General features: G+C 41.6%; 1 protein-coding gene across 1 annotated transcript in view; it reads left to right on the forward strand.

Annotated features, from left to right (window-relative positions):
- LOC143773558 (tetratricopeptide repeat protein 24-like) overlaps positions 1-15,511 on the forward strand; it is a 222,677-nt gene that overhangs the window by 129,521 nt on the left and 77,645 nt on the right. The window contains exons 7-8 of the mRNA XM_077260964.1: positions 10,158-10,222; positions 10,313-10,332. Coding sequence (XP_077117079.1) covers positions 10,158-10,222; positions 10,313-10,332 — 85 coding nt within the window. The remainder of the gene's footprint in view (positions 1-10,157; positions 10,223-10,312; positions 10,333-15,511) is intronic.

Genomic DNA, 15,511 nt, shown 5'->3' on the forward strand with positions numbered 1-15,511 from the left:
TCTGCTCGTCTGACCACTCTTTCGATACCTGTGACACCTGTGTGGCTGCTCAGTGTTGCTACGCTGTTAGTGTGCAACCATTTTTCCATCACCAGCATCCCCTGGTGGAGGTTGTGCTAAACTGCACTGCAGCACATTATCACTGATCACACATTTAATGGAGATTTAGAATTTTTTTCTCTGGTCATGGATCCACTTTGTAACATGGCGGCTAAAGTATCCAGTTTGACACAGATGATGCAGGATTTTTTCGGTGGAACATCGGACCCTTGCCATCTCATACTCACTTAAGAAAAAAGTTGACAGAGACTGTTAAGACCATGCAGGGAACCACCCTTCATGCTGGTAGTCGACCTGGTGATTCAGTAGATGTTGTTTTGTACTCTCCCAAACCCTCGGTTAAGCTTCCTGACACATTTTTTGGTGAAAAAGATATATTTCATATGTTCAGAGAGGGTTGTAAATTATTGTTTTCTCTTAGACCCGATCGTCTGGGAATGAAACTCAGTGGGTAGGGATTATTATCTCCTTACTTAGGGAGGGTCCCCAATCTTGGGCTTTCTCGCTCCCCCCTACTGCCTCTAAACAGATGTTGGTAGATAGGTTCTTTGAGGCCCTAGGACTTATCTATGATGAACTGAACCATGTCAGATTGGCAGAGGAGACTATTATAAGTCTGGTTTAGGGAAGGCGTTCAGCCGAGTGGTACAACTCCGAGTTCCATAGCTGGTCCACTGAGGTGTCCTGGGATGACTCTGCACTGAGATGTCAGTTCAGGAGTGGACTGTCGGATTACCTGAAGGATGCTTTGGCTCTCCATCCTCCTCCCAGCTCTTTGGAGGAAGCTATGACTCAGGCTATCCGTATGGATCGGAGGCTGTGGGAGAGAGGTGTTATACAGCGAGAGGTTCCGTTGCTCCCTGCTGGTCCGGTTGTTTTGCCTCCATCTGAACCTATGGAGGTGGGGGCCTTTTTCTACAATTTCAAAAATTTTGTTGGAAGTGGAACTTTGTTGTGGGAGTGGCTCTGCACCCACTTCCGCCTTCATAGATTGCGGGTCATCCATGAACTTTATTGACTGACTTGGTGTCCAAGTGTAAGTAAGGGACAGTTAGGCTGCAGACTCCTATTCATATTGTTGCCATTGACAAAACACCGCTGGCTAAGAATGTCATCAAATTTGTTTCAGAGGAGTTTCTCCTTAAAGTGAGTTCCCTACACCAGGAATGTATTTCATGTTTTGCTATGGACAATCTATCTGTGGGACTGGTGTTGGGGTTCCCCTGGTTACAATTATACACTGTGTTCCAAATTATTATGCAAATAATATTTCCTCATATTTTCTCTAAATTACCTATCTGAATTGCAGTCATTGTTATTTTCCAGTCATCTACTATTCTAGTATAATTGCAATGTTTTGGAACAAACTGCATATGAAAACAGTATCTTTTTTTAAAAAAAATAAACACTCAAAATGCATGTTCAAAATTATTATGCACAGCAGTTTTAAACTTTTTTTTTATTTTGAACAAAAAAATGGTCAATTGTGAAGTTATAAGCATCATCAGCTTATTACAAAATGAAATCAAACAGTTTTCAAGTGAAAACTTTATTCTAGGTGATGTTACATTTGCACATAGGACCCCTTATTCAAAAGAAGCTTCTGAACTCTCTCGTCCATTAAATTTGTCAGTTTTTGGATGGTTTCTGCTTCAATTGTTTTGCATGTGGACAGAATTCCCTCCCAGAGCTGTTGCTTAGATGTGAACTGCCTCCCACCATCATAGACACTCCTTTTGATGATGCTCCAGAGGTTCTCAATGGGGTTGAGGTCAGGGGAAGATGGTGGCCACACCATAAGTTTGTCCTCTTTTATGCCCATAGCAGCCAGAGATGCAGATGTGTTTTTTGCAGCATGAGACGGTGGATTATCATGCATGAAAATGATTTTGCTGCGGAAAGCACGGTTCTTCCTCTTGAACCATAGCAGGAAGTGTTGTTTTAGAAACTCCACATAGATTATGGAGTTCATCTTTACCCCTTCAGGGATCATAAAGGGGCTGACAATCTCTCTCCCCATGACTCCAGCCCAAAACATTACTCCACCTCATCCTTGTTTGCGCCTTAGCCGTGTTTTCATGGGGTGTCCATCAACCAGCCATCCTCCACTCCATCCATCTGGACCATCGAGAGTTACACGGCACTCATCGGTGAACAAAACTGTTTGGAAGTCAGTCTTCATGTATCGTTTGGCCCACTGGAGCCATTTCTGCTTTTGTGCAGTGGATAGAGGTGGTCGACAGGATGGCTTACGCACAGCTGCAAACCTCTGAAGGACCCTGCATCTTGTTGTTCTGGGGACGTTGGAGGCACCAGCAGCTTCAAAAACTTGTCTGCTGCTATGACAAGGCATTTTTGCAGCTGCTCTTTTAACCTTACGCAATTGCCTGTTGTAAAGAGTCCCCAATTTTTCCTTATCAGCACGCACACGTGTGTGCTGGGAATCAGCTACATACTTCTTGATTGTGCGATAATCACGATGAAGTGTCTTGGCAATGTTGATTGTAGTCATGCCTTGACCTAAATACTCCACAATTTGTTGCTTCTCAGCAGCCGACACATCCTTTTTCATTCCCATTTTAGGAAAAAATGTAGGCTGCTTAATAATGTGGAACAGCCTTCTTACGTAGTCTTGCCTTTATTTGGACACACCTGCCAAACTAATTTGCACAGGTATCTGCAATTGCTTTCAGTGATATAAAGAGCCCTGACACATATCACCATCCAGGAGTTTAAATGACAAACAAAAAAATTCTAACCTTATCACTCCTAAACTCTTTGTGCATAATAATTTGGAACACAGTGTATAATCCTGTGATAAACTGGGAATCTCGGGACATTGTTAAATGGAGTCCTAATTGTAGTAAAAATTGCCTCACTACTGAACTTGTGTCATCTGTCAGTCTGGAGGATATTCCGGAGTACCTGAAGGACTTTGAGGATGTGTTCTCTGTAAAGGAGACTGAGGTTCTACCACCACACCGCCCATTCGATTGTGCTGTTGCTCTTGTTCCCAGTGCCAAATTGCTCAAAGCCTGTCTGTACAACCTTTCCAGCCCTTAATGGGCCACTATGAAGGAGTAAATCTCTGAAAGCTTCTGTAAAGGGCACATTCGGCCATCTGTCTCTCCTGTGGTGGGGGGGTTCTTTTTTGTGAAGAAAAAAGATGGTGGTTTTCGCCCATGCCTCGATTTTCAAGAACTGAATAAAATCACTATAAGAAACACTTATCCCCTCCCACTTATACCTGATTTGTACGCTTAATTGTCAGAGGCCAGGTGGTTCTCTAAGATGGACCCCAGGGGAGCATACAGTCTCATCCGTACGCGTGAGGGAGATGAGTGGAAAACTGCATTTCTCACCTCTGAGGGTTTGTTTGAGAATTTGGTTATGCCCTTTGGCCTGACTAATGCGCCAGCGGTGTTCCAGAATTTCATGAATCATGTTTTCTCTAATTTTATTGGGTGTTTCATGGTAGTTTATTTGGATGACATCCTCATAAATTCTTCTGACAAACAGTCTCATGAGCCACCTGGCGGTTCTTCAGAGGCTTAGGGAGAACTCACTATTTGCTTAACCAGAGAAGTGTTCATTTTTTTCTCAAGAATTGTCCTTCCTTGGGATCATTTTGTCTGCTGAGGGGTTTCGCATGGACCCTAGGAAGGTACAGAGTATTGTAGATTGGGTGCAACCCAGAGATCTCAAGGGTCTTCAGCGTTTTCTGGGTTTAGCTAATTATTATAGAAAATTCATTAAGGGGTTTTCTCAGGTGGTCAAGCCCCTCACTCATTAAACTTGTAAGGGGGTTGATCTCCAGAACCGGTCAGCTCCAGCTGTGGCGACATTTTCTTTCTGGAAAAACTGTTTCATGACTGCCCCTGTATTGGTTTAATCCGATTTGTCCTAACCATTTGTCGTAGTGGTGGACGCCTCAGAGGTGGTAGTGGGGGCTGTGTTGTCTCAGGGACCCACCACGTTGACTAACTTAAAATTTTCCTCTGCTGAGAGGAATTATGATGTGGGTAACAGGGAGTTTTTGGCCATTAAATTGGCGTTTGAAGAATGGAGGGGCTGTCCATTGTATCACTGTCATTACGGATCACAAGTACCTGTCTTACATAGAGTCCGCCAAACGATTATTTCCGAGACAGGCAAGGTCTATCAGTTTTCTATTACTTTCAGACAGGGGTCCAAGAATTTGAAGGCTGATGCATTGTCTTGTAGCCTAGGTCCAATATCACCTCATGAACCTCCTTCCTCCATTCTTCAGTGCGAAGTGGTGGTGGCTGCGGTGCCCTCGGTATTGGAATGAGAGATTCGTGAGGCCCAATCTCTTGCTTCTTCGTCCATACCTGATAACAAGCTTTTTGTGCCTTTTCAGTATCGGTTAAGAGTGCTTCAGGAGTTCCATGACTTGGCTCTGAGTGGGCATCCTGGAATCTCTGCCATGCATAAAGCCATCACTAGGCTGTTTTGATGGCCCTCGTTGCCTTCTGACTTCACTGAGTTTCTGTTCTCCTGTGAAACTTATGCACACACCAAAACCCCCCGTAACTGGCCGGTGAATTGGTGCTGCTGCCAATTCCAGATAGACCGTGGACTCATCTGTCCATGGATGTTATTACCGATTTTCTCCCCTCTAATGGCAAAACTGTGATCTGGATAGTTATTGATAGGTTCAGTAAACAGGCCCATTTTGTACTGTACAGCCTCCCTAATGCTGAGACTTTATCAAAACTATTCATCGAGCATGTGGTCCGATTGCATAGTGTGCCTGTCAGTGTGATATCTGATAGAGGGGTGCAATTTGTATAGAAATTCTGGAGGGCTTTCTGTAAAAGGCTGGGTATCAGTCTGACCTTTTCATCGGCCTACCATCCTGAGACCAACGGTCAGACTGAAAGGACCAATCAGTCTTTGGAGCAGATATTACAGTGTCTTGCCATGGCTAGACAGGATGATTGGTGCTCTGCGGTACCCATGGCGGAATTTGCTTTCAATAATCATGTCAATCAGTCCACTGGTACTTCCCTATTCTTCTGCAACTATCGGTTTCACCCTTACTTTGGTGAGTTTTCCTAGCTGGATTTCCAGGGGCTGATTAGGCCTTTCTGTGGTTGGGGGAGGTCTAGAGGGAGGTTCAGAGAAACATTGGGAGGCTCAGGGCAAATATAATTTTTTTGTGGATAAACGACGCTCTTTGGGGATGGCCTAACAGGTCGGGGATAAGGTATGGTTATCCATCAAGGATATAAGATTGAGGATTCCCTCTGCTAAGTTGGGTCCCAAGTTTATTGGCCCTTATGAAATTTTAGAGGCGGTTAATCCTGTGGCCTTTCACCTGTGCTTGCCTCCGTCGTTGCAGATCCCCAATGTGTTCCATATGGTGCTTTTGAAGCCATCAGTGCCTTCCTCAGGTAAGTCTCCCTTGCACCCGCCGCCTGTTGAGGTGGATGTCCAGACCAAGTATGAGGTGAAACGGGTGGTGGATTCTTGCATGCTTCGCAGTTCACTTCAATATTTGGTCCATTGGAAAGGTTACGGTCCTGAGGACCGGTCGTGGGTGCTGGCACGTTTGGTCCATGTTGATCAGTTGGTCCGGGCCTTTCACGCTCATTATCCAGGGAAGCCTGGTGGTCCTGTTGCCCCCCATTGAAATGGGATGCTGTTATTTGTTTGTTTTCTGCTATGCTCTCTCTGGACTCTTTCGTTACCTGTGACACTTGTGCAGCTGCTCAGTGTTGCTATGCTGTTAGTGTGCAACCTCTTTTCCCTCACCAGCACCTCCTGGTGGAGGTTTGCTAAATTGCACTGCAGCCGCATCACACCGAGCAAGGCAGACTCCTGTCATTCTGTGGTCACTAGACTTTGCCGGGCTAATGCCTAAAAGCCCCAAAAATGTTACATTTGAGAAAGACCTGGGAATAGTCTAATGTGTGAGGGTCTCTCAACTCTCCCCTCACATATGATGTTTGGGTAAAGAAGGATCAACCATTTTACGTAAACTACATGAATCCAAGTTTTTGTTCCTGCAATGAGTCAGGGGATTGTGACAGTGGCTTACTCCGCTTTCCTCACTGAAATTCCATCTTACTCAGTCACTTACAATCCACACAGACTCTGATCTAACATTCCACAATGTAAAGATGCTCTGATCTCCAGAGACTCTAACTTTTCCAGTGCTGAAGGGACTCTCAGCCTGTGATGCCCAGTGACACTTATTCCCTCTATCAGCCTAACCGCTGCACTATAGTAACAATATTCAGGCCTTGATACACAAGACACTAAAACAACAACAGGTTTTCCAGGCATCTCTCTTGGTCTGACCAAATGTCCTTTTGGTGCTTAGTCTTTTTTTGCATAAAATTCTCTTCTTCCTCTTATTATACCACTGTGGCACTACTCTGTGGCTCTCATATCTACATCACTAGCACAAAAGTAGTGTTGAACGCCACCACAGTAACATAATGCTAACAATCAGGCTCCCACTGTGATATACAGACAACCAGTCTGTTTCATTTAACACACTATAGCTCCTTGGCATTAAAGGGTCAGTAGTCATGGTCGAGGGACTGACTCCCAATGCCCCAGCATGCTATATGGAAAACACAGTTCTGGCTGGATATGTGGATTTTGCTAGTTTGGGGTTTGTATTTATGTAGGCCAAACACTGCTCTCAGTTGGCCAGGACCATAAAACAACTCAAGAGACCAACAGTTCATTTTCAACAACAGTTCTTTACTAGACAGTTCCAGCAGTCCTTCAGTTCCAACACTGTACAGGAGATAGTGGGCACAAAGCTTCCTACATGTTTCAGTTACACTCAACATTATCAAACACTGTTCAACTTCTCTCTTGCTTCAGATTTAACTTGTCTGGTGAGTCCCTAGTTACAACACTGTTCACACCCAGTGTCTCCTCAATGCTAAAGATTCACGCTATCTCCTGTCCGGTCTGCTTCTCCTCCTGCCACAAGTCTCCCAAATCACACAGCCTTGACAGCCTGCAGACTATATGTCCGTTCTTACTAGACAATAGGTCTTAACTGAAGTTTTAGCTCTCTGTCCCTGGCAGCTGACCCCTCCCACTGTGAGCTAGGCCCAACGTTAACTGTTTCTGACTCTGCAGTCTGTTGGAGGGCAGAATTAACCTTTCACACAGTTCCATGTAAACATTATAATACCTGTCTCTATCATGCATTACATTATCACATCATATGTTATACATTACAATATACCAACATTACCTATAGCATTGCTATACAATATGTATATTATATTTCACATTACTATATTACTATACATTACACAGGAACATTACATTTCACATTGTGCATTACATTATATTAGTGTTGAGCATTCCGATACCGCAAGTATCGGGTATCGGCCGATACTTGCGGGTATCGGAATTCCGATACCGAGATCCGATACTTTTGTGGTATCGGGTATCGGTATCGAAACAACATTAATGTGTAAAATAAAGAATTAAAATAAAAAATATTGCTATACTCACCTCTCCGACACAGCCTGGACCTCACCGAGGGAACCGGCAGCGTTCTTTGCTTAAAATGCGCGCGTTTACTTCCTTCCGTGACGTCACGGCTTCTGATTGGTCGCGTGCCGCCCATGTGGCCGCGACGCGACCAATCACAGCAAGCCGTGACGTAATTTTCAGGTCCTCATGCCTAATTCTGCATTCAGGACCTGAAATTACGTCACGGCTTGCTGTGATTGGTCGCGTTGCGGTCACATGGGCGGCACGCAACCAATCACAAGCCGTGACGTAATTTTAAAATGCGCGCATTTCCTGCCTCCCGTGACGTCACGGCTTGTGATTGGTTGCGTCGCCCATGTGACCGCGACGCGACCAATCACAACCCGGAACGTAATTTTAAAATCCTGAATGCCTAGAATTAGGCATTGAGGACCTGAAAATTACGTCACGGCTTGCTGTGATTGGTCACGTCGCAGCCACATGGGCGGCACGCGACCAATCAGAAGCCGTGACGTCACGGCAGGAAGTAAACGCGCGCATTTTAAGCAAAGAACGCTGCCGGTTCCCTCGGTGAGGTCCAGGCTGCGTCGGAGAGGTGAGTATAGCAATATTTTTTATTTTAATTCTTTATTTTACACATTGATATGGATCCCAGGGCCTGAAGGAGAGTTTCCTCTCCTTCAGACCCTGGGAACCATCAGGGATACCGTCCAATACTTGAGTCCCATTGATTTGTATTGGTATCGGGTATCGGTATCGGATTAGATCCGATACTTTGCCGGTATCGGCCGATACTTTCCGATACCGATACTTTCAAGTATCGGACGGTATCGCTCAACACTAATTATGATATTCACAAATACGCAGTACACTGTTCAGGATACACAGCATTGATGTGATTGGTGTCTTCAGGGGTAGGAATGCAACAGCCATAGTCCACCACTCTTACACCATGAACAAAATACATTTTAATCAATAGATCATGGAATAAAAAAAAAATCCACAATTTTATGTGTTAAAAAATGTTCCTTTCCTGAGGTAATCTTATAAATATGCCCCTGTGTAATGGCTGTGTCTGACCATGCAGGAACAACCTCTGATTATAACGCTGCTTCTGGCAAGGGAGGAAGCAAAAGAGTATACAGACAGGACTGCAGGGGATAGCAGCTGATTCTTTCTGGGAGATAAAATAAGTTTTTAAACAGGGAGTGAAATGTTTTTCCTTACAGAAACCAGCAGCTGTGATCCCTTGCTGTCCTGTCTGTATACTCTCTCTTGCTTCCTCCCCTGGCGGATATCTTATCATGTCCCTGTATGGTCAGACACAACCATTACTCAGTATGTAACAGGGGCACATTTATAAGATCATCCCAGCACAGCAATATTTTTTAACACATCCAGTTATGGAACTTATTTTTGTCCCAAGATCTATTGATTAAGCTGTTCTTTAAGATTGTTGCCCTTTTGTTTCATAATCTTTCACCGTGTTTCATAATCTCACATGGGTGTATCACAGGTCATCTGTTGCAACCTCTTTGGTATGTCTTTCTGCAGCTGCAGTGTTCCTCACACACTCCTCAAAGGTACCCTAATTGTGTACGGCCCTTTTTGAGAAACGCTCAGTGCCACATCTATTTATTTTCTCAGTAGTAGGGAACAATGTAGTCTAAACCACTAAAGTACTCATTTTCTGGTAGCCACTCATTATTTAAGCTCCTGATTTCTGCTAAAAAGAGACATTGAACAGCAATAGCTCGTATTACATTGAATTACATAAAAACAATTGAACAGAGGAAACAGTGAAATCAACAGCCACATTGGGAAAGGTGGTAATTATCACCTCCTTTATACACTAATAAGATTCTTTACGTTTAGCTCTTGTTCATGCTTAACGATTTCTAAAGGCGCCTGTACACATTAGACTAGTGTTGCTAGAGCCTGCTAATGCCAGCCAACTTTTTGATGGGGGAGATGTTAATCAGGAATATATGATTTTCAACTGCCGATCATATGTTCTCCTGGAGATTAGACACCACCCGATATGTTAGCCAACGGCTATATAATAGAGAACACAGGTCGGCCAAGTGGCTTTCCTATGTATGGGAGAGTTGTCTAAGATAGCTGTCGACCAAAATATCATCCAAAGCATCATTTGGCAGACAGCTATCTATTGGGTATGGGGTACATTCGTGGTAAATATTACAATCATAGCTTACTCATTATAATTACTCTATTACCAAGCGAAAAAATGAGGACTAGTGAAGTGAATATTTCTCATCATAAGTGATTTTCTATGATAAAAAAAAGTATCTAATCATGTTTAGAATTTCTCAAGGATCTTATCAATTGTAAAAATAAGGACGCCTGAATTCCCGTCACATTAAGAAAAAATATTTACGACAGCGGGCAGCTTAAAATGAATGAAATTAATTTGCTATTATACATTTCTCCCTAGGCTTCTACAAAGACTAGCAGTTAATTGAAAAATAGCAATATGAATTCAATAAATGACAAGAGAGCATAATAGAAAATAAAAGAATAAAGAATCGTATCTAATGCTGCTGCCAGCGATAAAACAAGAATTTTCCTTTTCTTTCTCTTAGCTATCTCCTAGCAACTGTATTAATGATGCCTGCAAATCGGTCACCTCTCAATATCATGAATCCTGGTGAGTTACAGAAGTGCAGCTATTAAACAATAAATTTTAAAGACTGGGTGACTTGAAAATAACTTTAAGATTTAAATCCCTTGTCTCTAGGTCTCACAGTGCTGAGACAGGTAAGATCAACTATGATTTAAGGGTTTCATTCTGTCAGAAGATCTTAAGCATTTCAATGGTCACAGTTCACTTCCTATTTTACAACTTGAATCCAGAACAGATTAGAGGATGCAAGATACAATCAGCTAGAAAATTACAAATGAATTTAGATTGGCATTGTGCACAAACAGATGATAACCACTAGGTGTCACATTAAAAGGCTTTTATCCTTCTTCCTATATACACTTATTATACTGGCTCCAAGACGAGTCACAAACATAAGCTCCACTGCAAGGGTATGTGCACATGGCTGGAGCGTTGGCAGTAAATAACACAGCGTAAAATGCACCTGCTTTCTGTTTTTCATTTTTTTATGCGTTTTTAAAGCCTTTGAATAGGTGAAAAATGCTACAAAAACACTGAAAGTATTGACATGCTGAAAAGTTGAAACTGCTTGAAATCTGTAAGGGAAAAATAATATTAGGACCAACCAATATTCCTGTAACCAAAAGTATTCCACTGTGTAAGGCTGGTTTCACACTTGCGTTTTTATCTGCATGCGTTTTTAAAAAAACGCATGTGTGAAAAAACGCATGTAATCGCGGCAAAACGCCGTGTTTTTTAGACGCATGCGTTTTTTTTTTTCCATGAAAAAATCAACTAGAAAATCCACTAATAGTAGAATTAACTAGGGTTAGGGAATCAACTAGAAAATCCACTAATAGTAGAATTAACTAGGGTTAGGGTTAGGGGTAGCTTTTTATTAGAAGAATGTCCTGGTCACCGTAACCCTAACCCTACCCCTAACCCCTAAACGTAACTGAAATACGTGGCACTGAAATACGTGGCACTGAAGTACGTGGCACTGAAATACGTGATACGTGGCACTGAAATACGTGGTACGTGGCACTGAAATATGTGGTACGTGGCACTGAAATACGTGGCACTGAAATACGTGGTACGTGGCACTGAAATACGTGGTACGTGGCACTGAAATACGTGGTACGTGGCACTGAAATACGTGGCACTGAAATACGTGGTACGTGGCACTGAAATACGTGGCACTGAAATACGTGGTACGTGGCACTTAAATACGTGGCACTTAAATACGTGGCACTATGACTGTCAGAAAATGTTCATTAAACGGTTAGGGGTGAGGTTAGGGGTAGAGTTAGGGTTAGGGTTTGGATCCCTTTTATCACCTTGATGGTGGTGGGTGGCTTTTCAGTCTGTTTTCTGGGTTTTTTCTATAAAAACGCATGCGTTTTTAACGCAAACAAACGCATGTGCTTAAAAACGCATGCGTTTACATAGACAGCAATGCATTTTTTTTGCCGCGAAAAAACGCATGCGTTTTTTCGCGGCAAAAAAAACGCGCAAAAAAATACTACAGGTTGCATTTTTGAAAATGAACGCATGCAGAAAAAAAACGCATGCGTTTGAAAACGCGACCAAACGCAAACAAAAAAAACGCATGCGTTATCAATGTTAAATATAGGGGAAAAAACGCATGCGTTTTTTGTGCAAAAAACGCTGCAGACAAAAACGCAAGTGTGAAACCAGCCTAAGAGAGATGCATCTATCAAGAGAGAAGCCAAAAGAAAAGTGATGCTACAAAATATCTCACAAATATATCAACTTTATTAAATAATAAAATATTTTATCATGTTTTGTTAAAAAATAAAGTAGCTTAATGGAAGGCTAACAACAAAGTTATCAAGGCTATAAACAGTATATCGTCAGGATGCCCACAAATCTGGTACATTCCCTAATGGTTAGCATACAGCAGGTGAAATAAGTAAAGAACATGTAACCAATTTTCTAAGTAAATATATTTTTAAGGGTGGTATTGACACAAATTTGTCACCAGATGTCGATAGCAACTCATCCAATTCAAACAAGCAAAGAAATCAAACCATAGATGTCCATAAATTACGTTACATGTAATAATGAGAAAAATGAGAAATGGCACAGGGAAAAAGTATTGAACATGAGTACTAAAAGTTAACTAATACTTACTGTAAAAGCCTTTGTTGGTGATGACAGCCTCAAGATGCCTCCTGTATGGAGAAACTAGTTGCAGGCATTTCTCAGGTGTGATTTTGGCCCATTCTTCCACACAAACATTCTTTAAATCTTAAATATTCAGTGGACTCCTTCCATGAGCTTTAGTTCCTTCCACACATTTTGGATTCTGGTCTGGTGATTGGCTGGGCCAATCTAGAAGTTTTATTTTGTTTCTCTGAAACCAATTGAGTTTCCTTGGCTGTGTGTTTTTGATCATTGGCTTACTGAAATGTCCACCCTCAATTCATCTTCATCATCCTGGTAGATGGCAGCAGATTTTTATCAAGAATGTCTCAGTACATTTGTTCATTTATCCTTCCATCAATTACAATTACATTAGAAACCCTTGCCAGTGCCATATGCTGAAAAACAGCCCTATACCATGATGTTCCCACCTCCAAACTTGAATGCTGGTTGGATGTTTTAATATGATGTGTATTATGGCATCCAAAGAGTTCAATTTTGGTCTCATCTGACTAGACTATATTCTCCCAGTATTTCACAGGCTTGTCTAATTGTTGTTGAAACACCTAAATATATCCACCATATAAGGCCATGAAGTACATAACAATAAATAATCAAAAGAAACACCTTCACACTAGGCCAGTAAAATATGCATAATCTTTATTAAACACCATAAAAACAACTATAAAAGGCTAGGTATATTGCCACAAGCACAGGCAGAAAAGGTGGGTAACCCAGGTTGTGACTCCAAATAAATAGTAACATGTATACAATTGGTCAAAGCTCTAAAATCAATATACATACGAGAGTGTTGTGTGACCATGTACAGGGAAGCTCCAATAGTAACAAGTATAGCGATACACAGATTATAGCATAATAAGCATAAGTATAGTTACCAATGGAGTACTCCTGGGGACCCACCACACCCGACGCGCGTTTCGCTCTGAAATGCTTTGTCCCCAGGGGACGAAGCAACTAAATGAGAAAATGTAAGTGCTTAGAGAGCTAAAGCAAGAGAGTAGTGATGAGACATTAAAAAATTATAGAGAAAAAAAACAGTGTTAAAAACAAATCGAGACTGCAAAAATTGTGACAGAGAAACTCAAGTCATTGTAAAAGAAGTAATAATAATCCCAAATGTTTTTTTAACTTCATAAACAATTAGAAACTCCAAAATGGTATTGTTGAAAAACAATCTTGGTGAGATGGTGGATGAGGATGAAAGTCCAATCTAATAAACATCTTCTTATCCACCATATACATATACATAAAAATCCAAACTCAAATGACATATATATATACAAAGTATACCATCAATTCTCCATCAAATAACACCTGCATAAGCTGGCAAGAAATAAGGGGCTGTCTCACAAAAACGTAAGTAGACAAATCATTGAGCTCGGACGGTATATGTCCCTGAGCACTGCAGGAATAAAATACCATTATAGATGGGCCATTATTTTTAATATGAAATTATTCCATAATCACAAGTACTGTTCCAGGAGACTGACTTTAGAAAATGTGGTGCCAATGTTCAAAAAGGGATCATAACGTTTTAAGTGTGCCCTCAAAACATATTTGTTCAGAGTGGCCTATCACATTCCCTAATCAGCCCTAATCAGTCATTTTACGTGTAAATGCGCATGTGTAGCCCAGTCACTATCTCCATCTATCCCCCACTCCCTCAAGATGGCTGAACCATCATTGTAAATATATCATTGTAAATAAGCTCTTGTACTTTGCATCTCCCCCACCTCGTTGTAGATTGTAAGCTCTCACGAGCAGGGTCGTCTTATTGTGCTTTGATTATTGTATTGTTAACGTTGTTACTTATGACTTGCGTTTGAAACTGTTAAACTGTAAAGCGCTGTGGAATATGTTGGTGCTATATAAAGGTTATTTTTATTATTATTATTATTATTATTATAAACCAAACCCAGAAAGTATAAACCTGTAAGTTTATCCTCAATTGATGTCAAAAAAGTAAAAAGAATTGTCCTCTACTTTAGTATTGATGACTTATCTTTAGGATAAGTCATCAATGTCTGATCAGTTAGGGTTTGACAATCCGCTGATCAGCTGTTATCAATGTCAGCAGCGGCCGGAAGTACTCATTTATGGAGCTTGACATCTTATGATAGTAGCCACTGCAGGGTACTACACATCTGCCTTCCACTGATTTGAATAGAAGGCGGATGTGTAGTATCAAGCCTATAATACTATCAGAAGATGAAGCAGCTCCCCAAGTGAATACTTTTGGCTGGCAGCCGCTGCCAATGACACCGATAACAGCTGATTGGCGGGGTAATGGGAGTCGGGCCCCAACTGATCAGACATTGATGACCTATCCTAATGATAGGTCATTAATGCTAAAGTAGTGGACAACCTCTTTAACAGTTTCTCAAAGATGCTATCCTGAAGCATCTCAATAAAAATAATCTCAAAACCCATCATCAACATGGGTTTTGGCCCTGTCAAATTGATCTTCAAGTACCAAACTGGATCAGGGAAAGGATATGGATGTTCTATATCTGGAGGTTATAAAGATATTCAATACAGTGCCACATAAAGGTTGGTGCATAAAGTGAGAACAAAGGGACTGGAGGAAAATATGTGTAAGGCTATGTGCACATGATACGTTTTTGATGAGTTTTCGCATCGTTTTTTTACGAGCGTAAATGGTCCAAAAGGGCAATGGAATACTTATGCAAGGTAATGCAATGATAATCCTGAAGTGTTGTGCACATGATCAGTAAATCTCCGTCTGTATTTGCAGCGTTTTATTTTCTGTAGCATGTCAATTCTTTTTGCGTTCTGCAGCATTTTTGACTCATTGACTTCAATTGAGTCAGTCAAATCTGCAGCAAAAACGCAAGTGTAAAAAGGTTTGCGTATTTGCTGCCAAAAATGCTGCGAATTGTCAAAGGAAGTCAGAAGGAGGAAGTGTGTGGGCGGAAAATATGTGTGTAAGCAGAGAATATGTGTGTGAGCAGAGAATATGTGCGGGTGTCTGTGTCTGTCTGTGTGTGTGGGTACCCATGCGACGAACAGCCCATAATGATTGTACTTAGGCATCTTCTAACTATTACTCCCATCTGGCTACATCTTTTGTCACATAAAACAGAGACAGCATGAGCGAATGATGGGAGAATAGTCTCATCATCTGGC

Source organism: Ranitomeya variabilis, chromosome 5, assembly GCF_051348905.1.
Source record: "Ranitomeya variabilis isolate aRanVar5 chromosome 5, aRanVar5.hap1, whole genome shotgun sequence".
Lineage (NCBI taxonomy): Eukaryota > Metazoa > Chordata > Amphibia > Anura > Dendrobatidae > Ranitomeya > Ranitomeya variabilis.